Source organism: Pongo abelii, chromosome 18, assembly GCF_028885655.2.
Source record: "Pongo abelii isolate AG06213 chromosome 18, NHGRI_mPonAbe1-v2.0_pri, whole genome shotgun sequence".
In the NCBI taxonomy this organism is placed as follows: domain Eukaryota; kingdom Metazoa; phylum Chordata; class Mammalia; order Primates; family Hominidae; genus Pongo; species Pongo abelii.
Window position 1 is genome coordinate 24,320,362 of NC_072003.2, and position 15,741 is coordinate 24,336,102.

The following is a 15,741-nucleotide window of genomic DNA, read 5'->3' on the forward strand; positions in this document are numbered from 1 at the left end:
GGTGGTACCTGCCCATGCTGGGGTGTGCAGGGGGACTGGGGTGGGGAGACCTGCCCACGCCGGGGTCTGCAGGGGGACTGGGTGGGGGGACCTGCCCATGCTGGGGTCTACAGGGGAACTGGATGGGGAGACCTGCCCATGCCGGGGTCTGCAGGGGGACTGGGTGGGGAGACCTGCCCATGCCGGGGTCTGCAGGGGAACTGCGGGGAGACCTGCTCATGCCAGGGTCTGAAGGGGGACTGGGGTGGAGACCTGCCCATGCCGGGGTCTGCAGGAGGACTGGGGGACCTGCCCATGCCGGGGGTCTGGGGTGGGGGGCTGTGTGTGCGTGCATGTGTCCCCGCCCCCCGCGTGCGTCTGCAGCAGGTGCCTTCGGATCGCATCTCAGGAGCTGGAGCTGGGCGCGGGATTCCTCCCTGCCAGATCGTTGTACGTGAACTTCTCTTTGCAAAGTTCGTACGCGAGTGAATCGCTCAGCCTCGCTCAGCCCCGCTCAGCGGGCCCGGGCCGAGCCGGCGACCTCCCTTCGTCTCTTCCGCCAGGCAGCCCGCGGAGGTCCCTTCCGCTCAGCGGCCAATCCGCGGGGCGGGGGCGGGGGCGGGGGCGGGGGCGGGGGCGGGGGCCGAGGCCTCGGGGGAAGCCGAAACCTGCGCCCGTCGGGTCTCCGCTGCCCGCCAGCGCCGTCCCTGCCAACCCCGCCACTGCAGGGCCCGGGCCAGTTGGGAGCAGGGGCCGGGCCGCGGGCGGAGCCTCCCGGTCCGCGCACTCGCCCTCGGCCAACTGGCGGTCTTGCAGGCGGGCGGACCCTCTGCCGCGCTCGGGGCTCCGGCGCCGCCACTCCTCCTGCTCGGCCCGAGCTGCCCGGGCTCGGCGCGCGCTTCGGGGCGAGGCCCGGCGGGTGCGGACGCGCAGCATGGTGGCGGAGGACGAGGGGCTCCGGGTCTTCCAGAGCGTGAAGATCAAGATCGGTGAGTGTCCGCCGGCAGCGACGCGTCCGACCCCCCGGCCCGACCCTGTCCTCTCCCGCGCCCGCCTCTCCTCCCCAGATCCTTGCTGGGGACCCCGGCGGAGACGCCTTCCAGGCGCGGCGCGCTCCCCGGAGAACTGCTGGTCCGGCGCCGCGGCCCCTCCCCAGCTCCCCCCCTCCTCGGGGCTCGGACTGGGTCGAGTCGGCTCCGGGGGAACGCGGCTCCCTGCGCCTCCTCTGCGCCCGGAGCGGCCCCGGTCCCTGGTAGCGGCGGAGGAGGTGGGGTCCCTGCGCCGAGGGACGTCTGTCCGCGTGTGCGCCCCCGCGTGTGCGCCCGAGCGTGTACCCCGCGTGTTTGCAGGAGTGCGCGCGCCTGAGGCTGTCTGGGCGCCTGCACTTCAGGTGTCAAATCCACTGACGTCGGGGTCTCGGCATCTCCCTTTCTCCGCTGCGCCCAGAAACTTCCTTTCCGGGGAATGTGGAGGCTCCTTCACGCCTCTCCCCAGGGGCGTGAGGCCCGGGCGCGCTGCTGCTGCCGTGCGCGCGCGTCTGTGCCTGTGTGCGCGCGTGTTTGTGTGTGCCTGTGTTTGTGTGTCCATGTGTGGGTGTGTGTGTGTGCGCGTGCGTTTGTGGGTGCATGTGTGGGTGCGTATTTGTGTGTGGATGCATGTGTGCGCGCGTGTGTATTTGTGTGTGGGTGTGTGCGCGCGCGCGCGCGTTTGTGTGTGTGCATGTGTGCACACGTGTGTGTGTGTGCAGGTGTGCGTGTATGCTGGTGGGGCGTTCTGTCTGAGGGCTCCCGCGGGGCGGGGAGACCCCGGACCCATGGGCACCAAGTCCCCTTCCACTGAGAAGTGGCGGGCGAGCTGGTGGCGGCCAGGGCCTGCGAGGCTGCGGTTTTTCTCTGGGCTTCAGCAGCTTCTGAAGTGGGCTCTGGGAGGCGTTTCCGGAGAGGAGGCTGTTTCTGGACTTCTGGTTTATCTGGAGGGATCTGCTTTTCCCTGGTTGTTTTATCTTGGGAGAGTGATGTGGAAGTCCTCCCCCTCCCCCAGAGCAAGACCGTTTCCTGGAGTGACTGTTGCATATTCATGCCATGAGTGTGCTGGACCACAGCACGGTTCAGGCAGGAGAGGCTTCCAGGGCCTGCAGTGTCGCGGTCCCCACGGTCCTTCTCCCCCACTGAGCCGCACTTCGCAGCCGGCCTCTTCCCGTGTGAAGAGGCCTCCGGGAACGGGCTGAGTGTCAGTTGTTGATGACATTTGATGCTGCCGGAGGCATTCCAGCTCCCCTAAACCAGCGGGCTGTTTCCTGTCGGCTTTATTTTGGTTTGCGGATCATCGCTGAGACACTGTCTTGATATTTGGCCCAGAAGCGCTGCAGCTAGGATGTGGCTGCACTTCCTCTTTGAGTAGTCCAGAGAGGAGGGATTTCTTCTGTTAATGTAGTTTAAATCTGCTGTCACTTTCATACAAGAGAGCCAGAGTTGGCGCTCCCTGAAGTGTCTGAGGTCGCCTTGCCTGGGTGGGGAAAGGTCGCGGCCCGTGGGGGTCAGTTTGCCGCTCTTTCCTTCAGCCAAGGCTGCTTGGTTCAGCGAGCGAGTCCGAGAGGTGTGAGAAGCACTGGGTTTCCTCAGTCACGGCAGCAGGAGGGCTGGAGGTGGGTGCCCCTGTGGGGCAGTGCGAGGTCTCCAGGCAGCAGGCAGAGGTGGCCTGGGGCTTTGCGGCTCGCGGGTGGGGGGCCCACAGCCGGCACAGCGTGGTCGCTGTGTACTCCAGGAAGGGCTACGATTCAGTCTACGGCAGGACTTTACAGAAGGCATGGGAAGTAGAGCAGGAGGGCGAGGAAAGACCAGAGTCTCAGACCAGACACTCAGACCCTGAGTGTCCCAGAAGGCAGCTTCACCAGCCTGCGGGCACTCGGCCCCACTTCCGACAGGCGTGGGGGTCAGGCACCCCTGGAGGATCCCTCCGAGACAAGGAGGTTTGGAGATGCCACCACTGGGTCAGGCTCTGTGCTCCACTTTAAACAAGCCAGTGAAACCCTGGCTCAGCTGAGGCTAAGGCTGCTAATCCTACGTGGGGCCTGGATATTATCTGAACCTTTGACCCTCCCAGGGGCAGCAGCAGTGAGGACGGGTAGAGAGGCTCAAATGCCAGCTGCCCAACTCTCTGGATGTGGCTGCAGTGAGAAGTCCCCGTTTCCTCTCCCCTCCAGAGGTCACCTGTGGGGCCGGCTGCCTGAGGGCTATCTGTGCCCCAAGTAGCTGGGGAGACAGGGCACCTCCTGCATTTGAGTGGAGATGCAGTCTGGGCTGGAGATCCCGAGGGTGACCTGTGGGTGCGCTGGTTTGGGGTTAGTCTCATGTAACTGTGCTGCTGGCCTGATACCCCGGGGCTCCAGCGGAAAGCTCATCTGTAGAAGCGAAGTAGAGGATGACCCTGAGCGGCGCTGGTGCCAGGGGGCCACTGAGCTCCTCAGGCTCTTTCTTTAATCCACATTCATGGCCAACCTTGGCTCTGACTTGCCCTGCCTGAGTCCCTGGTCTTGAAGGTGCAGACAAGACGGTGCCCCTGTGGTTGATTTGAGGGCCCCTCGCCGTCATTCACATCTGAGCCTTGTCTCCAGGAATGCTGGATTTGCACATGAGTCTGCCAGTGACTTGCTGCATGACCCAGGGCTGGTGTCTTCCCCTTCATAACCTCATTTTTCCGTTTGCAAAAGGCAGTCAATTATTGTCTACTATATCCTGTGGGAATGTACAAGGCAGTGTTGTTCAGGGTTAAGTTAACACCTTGCCCCCTCACTCCCAGAACAAGAATTGTCCCTAAAGTTATACCATAAGCAATTCTGCTACTACTCTTACTAAGAAAAAAAGGCAGCACATTTTTGGGGGGATTGGGAGCTTTTTTTTAAGGTACAGGGGCATTGGCCATTTAAATTCTTAAATAGCTTTGAAATGTGTGGTGGTGTGTGGCCTCATTCAAACGTTGAAATTGGGAAAAATGGAAAGAATCTCTTCCTCCTTCCCCTTCCTCTTTCTTTGTCCTTCCAGCTCTTGCAGGTGAGGTAATAAGAGGAGAGCGCCACGTAGAAGTGAGGTGCTTTGATGGTAACAATTTGGAGTCTTTGTCTTGAAGAATCTGGCTTTCTGCATTTCAGTTTTGTGGAATCATTTTGGATATGTCCTTCTGTACACTTAAACATCTTAAACACTGTGTCTTTGGAAACAGTCATTAACCTTTCACAGTAGAGTCTGTGTATCATGCATGACTGAGCCACACTTCCTATGTGATCGCTGCTTTGAGGAAGCCGGTGCTTCTGACTTTCCATGAGTCAGGGACCCACAGGGAGGGCACTTCCGCCACGGCCACGGCGTTGTTTTGGGTCCCCCGCCCCCAAGGCGTGTAGTGCCTCCTCCCCTCGCAGTGATGTCTTCCGTTTCCACAATACTTACTGCTTGTTTTTAAATGCGGCACCTTATCTTGATACATGTGTTCAATAAAGATCAATACACAAGGTGTTTCTCTCAATCTGTTAAAAAAAAAAAAAAAAAAAGCCAGCCCTGCGATCCAGGGTGGGAAAGGCTCTTGCACCGCTGTGCCCCTACTGTCGAGCTGGAGGCAGTCAGCGTCCTGGGAATGCCGTCCATGGGAGGCCGGGCCTGCCGTGTGCTCCCCGCTGGGGCTTCCTGTGGCTCTCTTGTCGCTCCCTTCTTTCTCCTCTGGGCGCAGTGCCTGTGGCTCCACTGGGCTCTTGCTCCCTTCCTGTGAGGCTGGAGCTTGTCCATGAAGAAGACCCACGGCCGGTCTGGCCCAACATTGAACCGCTGGTGCCTGCAGGCCTGTGGGGCAGTGAGGGCCAGGGGCTGCCGGCCTCCAGCCCCAGCTATCCCTCTCCTGATCACAAACAGAATCCCACCTGAAGCAGGAGGAGGTGGCACCGGGTGAGAATAGGGAGAATGACAAGTGGGGTGCCTGGAGGGTCCCCTGGACTGTGCCTCCCTGGCCCCAGCTCCTGGGCTAGAAGGTCAGGGCTCCGGCCCGGCTCTGCTAGAAGTGGCAGCTGACACTCTCAGCCTGATGGATTCCCTAACGGGAGGTGGAGGCCGCTGGTCATAGGGCTGTTACAGGCATCAAATTAGGTGATGGTCTGTTTAATAAGTGAAAGTAGCAACAGTGTCTTCACAGGGCTAGGGCTCACTCAGGTAAGAGAAGTGTTTTGTGAATGTGAGGGAGGGATACTGGCCACGCTGTGGCTTTCCCCGTGTCTGTCTGACAGTGTAAGGAGGGGCTGTGTGGCCACACATGGGCCTTGGCATCAGAGATTCTAGATTCCCCTAATGCTAAAATTAACTTGGATATTTTATTAACCGAGCTCAGCTAAGCTGCCTGTGCTATTTTTAAGCCCTGAGGACGAAGGTGCAGGGCTTGGCTGCACCTGGGAAACAGCAGGGGCTCCGGCAGGGGCAGGTTCAGCCTGGGGCCCGGGCCTTGCCTGGAAAGGGGAGTGGGTTTCCTGTGCGTGTGTGGGTGTGGAGGCGAGATGCAGATGCTAAGGGGGTCGTTTCCATGTATTATCTCATTTTATCTAAATTCTCGAAACTCCACGGCATTGAGGTGGAGAAAGGGAGACCCACGGACTTATCTGGGCCCAAGCCGCCCAGCTCCATGGGCTCCTGGGATCCGGGTTCTTCTCTTCACCACTTAGTATTGTCCATTAAGTTTTTTTTCTTTGAGACTGGGCCTCACTATGTTGCCCAGGCTGGTCTCCAACTCTCCAACTCCAGGACTCAAGGGATGTTCCTGCTTCAACTTCCTGAGTAGCTGGGACACAGGTGCTCACCACTGCAGCCTGCCTGTCAGTTTAGAGAGCTGTTTCTTCTCTGTGATCTTGGATTTGAATGGGGGGAATCATGGAGAGTTGGAGAACAGAGAGACTTGTTGGTGACTTTAGGGACACGAGGCAGGCAGTGTTCAGGCAGGGAAGGAAGGAAGGGGCTGCTGATCTGTGTGGGTGGACAGTGGCCTGGGAGGCCCAAGACACAGGGTGTGCTGGGAAGACAGTTTGGAGATGCAGAGGTGATCCTTTAAGCAGGGCCACAGCCACCCATCCAGCCTTCAGGCGTGTGAGCAAATGGTGCCTGGCAGGTGGACTCAGCCAGGGTGCTGGACTGGAGGGCAGAGTGTGGACCCCGGAGGCAGCCCTGGGGGTGTCATTCCTGGAAGGGAATCTAGCATTGGTGGAAAACACTTTGATTTGCTTCTTTGGAGCTAATGGAAGCAAATGAGGCATTTGGAGCTAATGAGCGCATGAACTGCACAGGTACAGAGTGGATGAACAGCGTCTACCTGAGGCTGTGGCACCGTGTTTGCAGGTGGCGCGTCATGTTTTAAACATAGACGTGTATGTATTTAGAAAGGAGATGGACGTATTGGCTGGAAACAGCCACAAGCAAAGTGGTGGCTGCTAAGGTTTTGAAAGTGATGGTGGGAGGGGCTTGGTGAGGAGGAGAGCTCCTGGGGGCCCTCGGAGGAGAGGCGGACGTAGCGAACCCACTTGGAATCAGACACCCGAGACTGCGTGCTGGCCACGTTTCTTGACAATTCTTTGATTTTAGATGACCCCTAACCTCTCTCTGCCTTGGTTTCCTGGTTTGTGAAAGTGGAGGCCAAGGCCTTCTTTTGCAGAGATTAATGGGACTTAGATGCACGCAGGCACTTCCCCTGCTCAGATCTTCATAGATGGGAGGTATTATTCTAGCAGAATTTGAAGCTACCTATTCGTCTGTAATGAATTGGACTTCTATGTAAGCAAATATATAAATTGAAAAAGAGCTACACTTTAATAAGTAGGAGGGTGGTGAGATCCAGGAGAGCTCACACTCTGGAGAGGTGGCTTTTGTTTTTGGTTTTGGCTGTCATCTGGGTGTCTGGGAGGGATGGCTTTGAACTTGCTCCTGAAGAGAGAGGTGGCTTTGGTTTTGGCTGTCATCTTGGAGGGGGTCTGGGAGGGGTAGCTTTGAACTTGCCCCTGAAGAGAGAGTGAAGTCTCAGGAAGGGAAGGAATCATTTGGGTTGGCCTGGTGTTATGAGATGCAAGGCCTGGCCTTTGAGGGGCCCAGATAATTTAGCTGGAGGGGCCAGTGGGACATGTGGATGGGCCTCTGGCCGATGGGTTGACAGAAGGGGCCACATGGGGTCCCATGGGGATGCGGTGTCACACCCCGCAAGTGCCGGTACCTCTGGAGGGTGCAAGGTTGGACAGCAGGTGCCGGTACCTCTGGAGGGTGCGAGGTTGGACAGCAGGTGCTGGTACCTCTGGAGGGTGCGAGGTTGGACAGCAGGTGCTGGTACCTCTGGAGGGTGCGAAGTTGGACAGCAGTTGTGGAACTGTGGTGGGGGGTCGGGGAGGCAGTTCACTGAGCACATCTCGTCTTACCCAGCCGCAGGTCAGAGCAGGGATCTGTGTTCACACAGGAAAGGAGGGGCTTGCCGTGCAACCAGAGCTTCTAGCTTTGAACCGTAGGTGAAGGCGATGAACAGACACGTCTACTGCAGCAGCACCTGTGGCTAGTGGCTGAGTGAGCAAATAGCAAACAGTAGAAGCAATGTTGAGGAGTTGGGGTGTTCCCACCAATCTCCTGTCGAACTGTCACCCCGTCGTTGGAAGTGGGGCCTGGTGGGAAGCGACTGGATCTTGGGGGTGGATTTATATGAACAGCTCAGCGCCATCCCCTTGGTGCTGTTCTCACGATAGTGAGTGAGTTCTCGCGAGATCCGGTGGTTTAAAAGTGTGCGGCGGTACCTCCCACCTCGCGCTCTTGCCCCTGCTCTCGCCGTGTGAGACCCCTACTCCCCCTTCACCTTCTGCCATGACTGGAAGCTTCCCGAGGCCTCCCCAGAAGCAGATGCCTCCATACTTCCTGTACAGCCTGCAGCACCATGACCAATAAACCTCGTTTATTTTGAATTACCCAGTCTCAGGTGTTTCTTTATAGCAATGCAAGAACAGCCCAATGAGCAGTCGCCAACTGAAATGGTGATTATGTCATGTGCATCCACACGTGGGCTGCTCTGTGGCTTTCAAGGAACATATTAAGCCCAGGCCAAACCACATGACTCGCAGGAAGTTCCACGGCATAGGATTCGAAAGAAGCAAAATGAGAGCGTCCAACACCACCCCCTAGAAAAATGATAAACACAGATCAAATGAGTGTGCGCAGATCAGGGATAAGACCCACACAGCCTGCTAATTGCATTACCTGTGGGATGGCAGGAGTGCTGTGGTAGGAAGAGAGACAGGAATACAAGGCCTTCCGTAGCAGCAAGTATATGTCTATTATGCATCAATGTGCAACTATGTATACGGTGGGTGAGTGAGTGAAGAACAAAGGCGGAGCTTAGAAATCATGCCTTCACAGACTGCAAGAACGGTGTCGGCTGTGGAGGACGCCAAGGCCGAGAAAGAAAACAACTTGCCTTCATTCAAGACGATGTGCTGTGTGGGAAATGCGTGTAGACAGGTGAGGGAGTGGCTCCGTCAGGCCGCAGCGGGCGTCCAGCAGTGACAGGCGGAGTGCAGTTGTGGCTGGCCCCTGAGAGGCCCCGGCCCTTGACAGGCCCCTGACAGGTTTTGGGGCTCCAGCCTTTGTGTTTGGGAGGCGCTGGCACAGGTGAAGGGGAACTGAGGGTTACGTCACCTGTGACAGATGGTTCAGGGTCTCTCTGGGTGTGACGCAGAGTCCAAAGTGAACAGTTACAAACTTTCAAGCTTTGCTGTAGATGCGAGTTTCAGAGTCACCGAGGTGCCTGGGAACCCCCTCATTGGGCCTGGATCCCCGGAAGTGAGTTTCCCCATGGGTTATTGGTCAAACGGCATCAGAGTGTCGGAGATTTTGTTTTTCTGTGAGTATTTTCTCAAAAATAGTGGTTCCTTGTTCTATGAGTGTCTGAAAATATTAGGTGTGTTTCTGCAGACAGGGCTGGATTCCTCAGGCTGTAGCTCTAGCCACCCTGAAATTTGGCATTCTTAGTTTTCGTTTTCAAATAAGCTTGAATCCCACATTTGGAACAATCACCCAAATTTAAGGCTCCGTTTTGTTCCTTCTGGGGACAGTCAGTGCCCTGCTGGTATCACAACACAGCTAGTAACGGCTGCAGCGCTGACCCACGTGTCCTGGGTCCTGAGAGACACTGTGCTGGGCTCCTGGGGGCTGGGCCAGGGGGCTGGGTGAGGAGACAGGAGCCACACTGGGGACAGAAACCGGTGCCTTGACCTGGAATTGATCGAGGAACGACTCTTGCACCTGTTCTTTCCTCTTTACATTGTTTCTTTTATGTTATCTGAATAATTTCCAACCTGTAAAGAATCATCCGTCTTGGCCCTGACTGCCCATAGGATAAAACTCCAGAGGTTGGTAAGGGGTCTGAGTCTTTCCTAGACACTGTGGGGATCCTTTTTCTGACCACTGACCAGACAGATGTCCGCTCAGGACATGCATGGGGGCCGTGGCTCCCAGCCCCGCATGGCCCAGCCCCTGGGTGCCTCCCTCACCCCAGGATAGGCCAGAGTCCTCAGCCCCTTGCTGAGAGTCACCCTCCCTGCTTGGTGCTCATGGCGTGCCCAGGGTAGGACGGAGGATTCTCTGAGATGCCTGACAAAGCTTAGGGGTGATTGTTATTGTGTCTTCCTGGAGTTTGGTTTTTGGACTTCATCATCTCCAAGCTGCAGCCTGGGTCTGAATTGGGCGTGATCGCCCAGGCCAGCTGTTCATGTAGCGTTGGAGCCAGTTCCCATTTCTGCGTTAGGTTTCATTCCTGGCCTTTTGCCTGCTTTGAAGGGCTGCACAGAGTAGCTGAGGGCCCTTGCATGTACCCCTAAATCTTCTCTTTAGCTGTGTTCCTTCTGAAGGAAAAGGTTTCACTCTTCTTTTCAGCTCTGGAGCTTTCTTGTTTTGGCTCCAAACCCTCGAGGTGCTGGAGCAGCTAGTTTGCCTTGATCTTGTCACTTCTGTGTTTTCTCTTCCCCAGAGCCATTGCTCTGGGAGCCTGAGGGCCAGCCTCAGCCCATGGCCGCTGCTGGGGCGGCTACCTTGGCGTCCAGTGGTGACTGTGCAGGACACGTGTTTCCTGCCCCCTCCTCTGAGGCTCCAGGAGGAAAGTGCTGTCCCCAAAGCCATGCCGGCAGCAGGAGCATCTCCATGCCGGGCACGCACCGAAGCTGCATCCAGGGTGTAGGGACCCGGGAAGGTTGTCTTGTGGTGGACTCTGATGACCACAGCCCGGGTGCCTTTGTGGCTCGCGGAATCCCTTTCTAGGAGGCTGGGTGCTGCTGCGGCCTTTTCCTTCCTAGAGCCCTTTCTCATGCAGCGTTGGCTGGGCCTGCTCAGCACTGTGGCAGCTATCACAGCAGCCAGTGGTCCTTGCTTTGGGCAGCAGTGAGACGCAGAGGCCTGGAGTCAGGGCTGGGGCCAACCTGCTGGAGACCCCCTTCCTAGCTGCGTCCCTCACTCAGGGCTGACCTGCCGGAGACCCCCTTCCTAGCTGCGTGCCTCACTTGGGGCCGACCTGCCAGAGACCCCCTTCCTAGCTGCGTCCCTCACTCGGGACCGACCTGCCGGACACCCCCTTCCTAGCTGCGTGCCTCACTTGGGGCCGACCTGCCGGAGACCCCCTTCCTAGCTGCGTCCCTCACTCGGGACCGACCTGCCGGACACCCCCTTCCTAGCTGCGTGCCTCACTTGGGGCCGACCTGCCAGAGACCCCCTTCCTAGCTGCGTGCCTCACTTGGGGCCGACCTGCCAGAGACCCCCTTCCTAGCTGCGTGCCTCACTCGGGGCCGACCTGCCGGAGACCCCCTTCCTAGCTGCGTCCCTCACTCGGGGCTGACCTGCCGGAGACCCCCTTCCTAGCTGTGTGCCTCACTCGGGGCCGACCTGCCGGAGACCCCCTTCCTAACTATGTCGCCCTGTGTGGAGGCCCCACTGGTTCTCCTGAATGCTGCGCCCTCTGCTTCCACGTCAGAACATTTCCCTCCAATGGGCAGGGGCGAACCCGCCTGCACCCCCAGGCCCAGGTGCTCCCAGATGCAGAGCAAGCCCACCCAGCAGGGGAAGGCACGGCTCGGGGGCAGGAAGGAGGCGGTGGAGCTGGGGGTGGTTCGGCCCCAAGCGCCCTGAGCCTCTGGGCGCCTACTTCATTCTGGCCCAGGCTGCATGGGGGTTTCCAAGGCTGGGGTCAGAGTGGTGGACAGGGCCATTAGCAGAGATTCAGGAAGAGGAACCGGTTCTGGGAAAACCATCTGCGTGCAGAGCCCAGGGGACTGGCCGTGCTGGACTCTCCTCCGAGGTCAGGGTGGGATCCTCCAACAGGGCTGCTTTTCCCATGGCCTTTGGGATGAGGGCTTTTCTGGGGAATTCCAGATCCCCCCAGTCTGTAGCTGCCAAGCTCAGCCTTCTCAGGAAGCCTTGCTGGCCGGGGGTGGGGCTGACTGCCAAGGGGCCCTGGAGGCTGGAGCAGCCTGGGGAAGGTCTGCCGCCGTGGCCTGCTGTGCAGTCTGGAAGGGACGCCTGGCCTCCCAGATCCTCTCCCTCCCCGACAACAAATGTCCAAGACTGACTGCTGAGATTCTGGGATTTGCGGTGGGCCCCACAGGCTGGACTCTTCATTAGTTTAGGTGGCTAGAGGTAGGAGCCTCTGGGCCCTATATGCCCCTCAGCCAGTCACCTGCAGCGACAGTGGGAGCAGGCTCCTGTACTCAGCCCACAAACCTGGCTCTGCTAGCCCGGCTGCATGGTGCGAGGCAGGATAGAGATTCCGAGAAGCTCCTTCCTGAGCGTGCAGGGGGCTGTGCATGCTCACAGCTGTAAACAACTAGTATCTCATTCACTGTACAGGGCTAGTGCAATGGGCCATAAACTCACACGGCCATGCTGCTGCACTCAGGGACTGGTCTGGCTGCCCGCGTCCTCAGGGCTACAGAGGAGTGAAGCATTCAAAGTCTTTCCCTGGGGAAGCCGAAGGTCGAAGGTCGAGCTGTGCCCGAGAGGCAGAGGTTCAGGCTGAGGGAGGAGTCCGCATCCTTATGTTCCTCGGAGGCCTCCTCTTGTGACATGCTTGCACACACTGCACACGTATGCACACCCATGACCCTGGGACCGTTTGGGGCAGGGTTGCACGGCTTGATGTGCAGTGTTGGGTGGAAGTAAGGGAGGCTCCGGTGGGCTTCTGCCGGCTTTTCCTTTAGCCAAGATCCGTGGCAGAAGAAACGGGCCAATCTGTGCTGAGTAGGATGCATGGAGTTTAAAACTTCTCAAGCAGTTCTTAATCGTTTTTATTCTACCCCACGTGGCTGAGGCTGGGGACACTCTCCAGACAGCCCCGTGGCTCTCAGGGGCCTGGTCCCAGGAGGCTCGGCGGGATGTGTTTGGGGCACCAGGGTCCGAATGCCCCACGGGTGGCCTCCTGCCCCCGGCTGCAGTGCTGGGATGCACCTGCCTTTCTACTTTCCACAACTTGAGATCTTTTCTGGCAACTGCTGTGCGATTTTCTAATATTTTGTAGTTGTATAAGAAACGTCTTGTTTTTAGGCCCACAAGTTGTTCTTTTTCCTAATAGCTTTTCCCTCTACTTGTCACTGACCTGTTCTCTTAGGTGGCTGCGTGTTACAGGGGAGTCCCCAGTCTTTGGACTGTTCCAGAGCCCAAGACTAGCTCGGCTGTGCCACTCAGGGAAGCACACTGGAATTCAAATGAGACAGTTGTTATTCTGGGAATAAACTTGATCCCCTTAGATCTGTGTGAGAAGAAAACAGTGGACAAACATTGGTGCTTGAGCTGTAATTAGTAAGAAATTACTGGTGTTCCTCCTCACCCGTGCCTGGTGATAGGAAGTCAGAAGAAGAGAGTGTTTGATCACTTCTAGACCAGTAGGTTCTGATGATGAAAAGTCCCTTTCCGTGTTGTCTGTGGGGCAGGGTCACACGGAGTTCTCTGTGGGGATTGTTCTCCACCAGGGCTCGTTGGTCCAGATCCCTCGAACGGCATCGACGCCTGGCTGGAGAGAGGAGGGGGGGCCCTGATCGATGCCTGGCTGGAGAGGAGGGGGGCCCTGATCGACGCCTGGCTGGAGAGAGGAGGGGGGGGGCCCTGATCAACACCTGGCTGGAGTGGGGGGGCCCTGATTGATGCCTGGCTGGAGAGAGGAGGGGGGGCCCTTATCGACGCCTGGCTGGAGAGAGGAGGGGGGGCCCTGCTGGTGCTCTCACTGCTGCTGGGGGATCCTGAGCGATCGGCCCTCAGAGGCGTGAGCAATTGTCTCCAGGACCTCCGTATGGCTTCTTGAATTCCCCAGCTGGTCCCATCCATCTGGAATCAGTGGCATTCCTTTCTGTCTTCATCATTTCCTGCTCCATTCAGCACTCCTCGAGTATTTAGAGAGTTTCTCAGCATTTGGACCCAAGAATGTGTTTATGGAAATGCTAAGTGAAAATGAAAGACTGGAAAGGAAAAAACACTTTCCACTACGTTTTTGCTAAGTGCCTTTGTTTTTAAGTTTATTTTGTTTTATAAAGTGTATTTCTGTGTTTTCTTTAGGGAAGCCCTTTCTGCCCTCCATGTGCCCTTCCCAGGCCTGGGAAAGAGCTGGGGTGGGTGGGTCAGGAGGAAAGGGGGGTGTGGAGAGGGAGGGGCAGGCAGCCAATGTCATCCCCAAATAAAAGCGCTTTGATTTCTTTCCACCAGATCATGATTCATTGTCATGGGTGACCATTTAGTTCTGTGCTCCCCTAGTTTCCTTCTGGGGGACCCCACGGTGGCACCCACACCCCTGTTGCTGCCCACACCCAAGGCTTCCCTCTGGGTAGCTGCACTGGAACCAGTGGGTTTTATGAACACAAGAATGCTGGTGTTTTTCATGCAGGATACAGCTGCTGACTTTCAGCAGAGAAGGCCAGGCAGTGGGCTAGCCTGGTCTGGTTAATAATTCATCATAGATTTGTGGATGGTCACATTGAGTGTGCGGAGCTTGAAAGCTGCCACTCGCTTAGAAGCTAGTCCAGATTTTAGTATGCCTGTGGCTTAAAAGTGGTGGTGACATTGGTTTTCAAATAAAATATATCAGAAATATTGGGACATTTCTGTGCATCTAATCAGAAAATTGTGAGGCTTGTAAAAATGTGCTGTGCATTCTTAACTGGTGTGTTTATTAGGATTTGGGGCTAAAGTTGGGATGTGATAGAGTCAGTGTGAGATGGATAACTTTTTAAGGTCACCCACCAAAAGGCAACAATGGCAAGGCAAAAGCTTTTAGTTTTACTTGATGTGTTAGTTACAAATATTAGATAGAGTAAAGTTATTTTTCGGAAGCTTCCCCACCCACTAAAATGTCCTCCCACAGGCACTTGGCTGGGGGGTTTGAGTCACGTAGGCGGCGGTGGGCCTGAGTTTGTCCCCCTGGGGTTCCTGGGAGGCAGCCGCAGTCGTCGGGAGCCATGAACTGGGGCTGTCCCAGGATATAAGGGAAATATTGGCTGTGCCTTCCAAGTTATTATAGAGTAAGGGATAAATAAGACAAACCCATCAACGTGGCCACGTATTTTTGAGAATCATAATGAGAATTTTCAGCCTCCTTGAAGAGGTGAGCTACTATTGTGCTCAGGAAGATTAAGGCACTTCTAACCGGCTGTTTCTGCGCACTCATGGACACTTGGTGTGCAGACGTGTGCACGGCAACATCCACATGTGCACACAGGTGCGTGTGCATGTACCCCTCACACACGTGCACCCCTCACACACATGCATACAGGTGTGTGTGCATGCACCCCTTAGACACGTGCACCCCTCACACACGTGCTCACCCACAGATGTGCATACAGGAGCATTGCATGTACCCCTCACACACGTGCACCCCTTAGACACGTGTACCCCTCACACACGTGCTCACCCACAGATGTGCATACAGGAGCATTGCACTCACCCTTCACACACATACACCCCTCACACACGTGCACCCCTCACACACGTGCACACCCACAGATGTGCATACAGGAGCATTGCATGCACCCCTCACACACATGCACCCCTTAGACACGTGCACCCCTCACACACTTGCACCCCTCACACACGTGCACCCCTCACACACGTGCATACAGGTGTGTGTGCATGCACCCCTTAGACACGTGCACCCCTCACACACGTGCACCCCTCACACACGTGCACCTCTCACACACATGCACCCCTCACACACGTGCACACCCACAGATGTGTATACAGGAGCATTGCATACACCCCTCACACAAATGCACCCCTCACACACGTGCACCCCTCACACATGTGCACCTCTCACACACATGCACCCCTCACACACGTGCACACCCACAGATGTGCATACAGGAACATTGCATACACCCCTCACACACATGCACCCCTCACACATGTGCACCCCTCACACACGTGCACACCCACACTGATGCAGAGGATTCTCCAAGCCTGCAGGCTCCGTGTGAATAGTAGAAACTGTATTTGCAGAGTTAATTTTTCATTAAGCAAAATTATTAGGCTGCCATTGAATAACTTTTTCCAAATTATTTAAAGTGATAAAAACACTTTTATCATTACAAATAAATTAAGCATTAACTCAGTAGTGTTTTGCCTCTTCTAAGGGTTCGTCTGCGGTAAGGTGTACTTTTCCCTCACATTTTAACGGCTCTGACGGGCGCCGCTCAGTCACCAGTTTCCGCTTTCCCAGTGGCTTGGAACAGTGGTCTGTCCTACGCTG

At 56.6% G+C, this 15,741-nt stretch overlaps 1 protein-coding gene across 1 annotated transcript in view; it reads left to right on the plus strand.

Annotated features, from left to right (window-relative positions):
- Positions 1 to 638: 638 nt before the first annotated feature.
- The window catches only part of LOC100444490 (ras GTPase-activating protein 3-like), a 122,990-nt gene continuing 107,887 nt past the window's right edge, over positions 639 to 15,741 (plus strand). The window contains 1 exon segment of the mRNA XM_063717203.1: positions 639 to 968. Within this exon segment, the coding sequence (XP_063573273.1) occupies positions 914 to 968 (55 nt within the window). The 5' untranslated portion in view covers positions 639 to 913.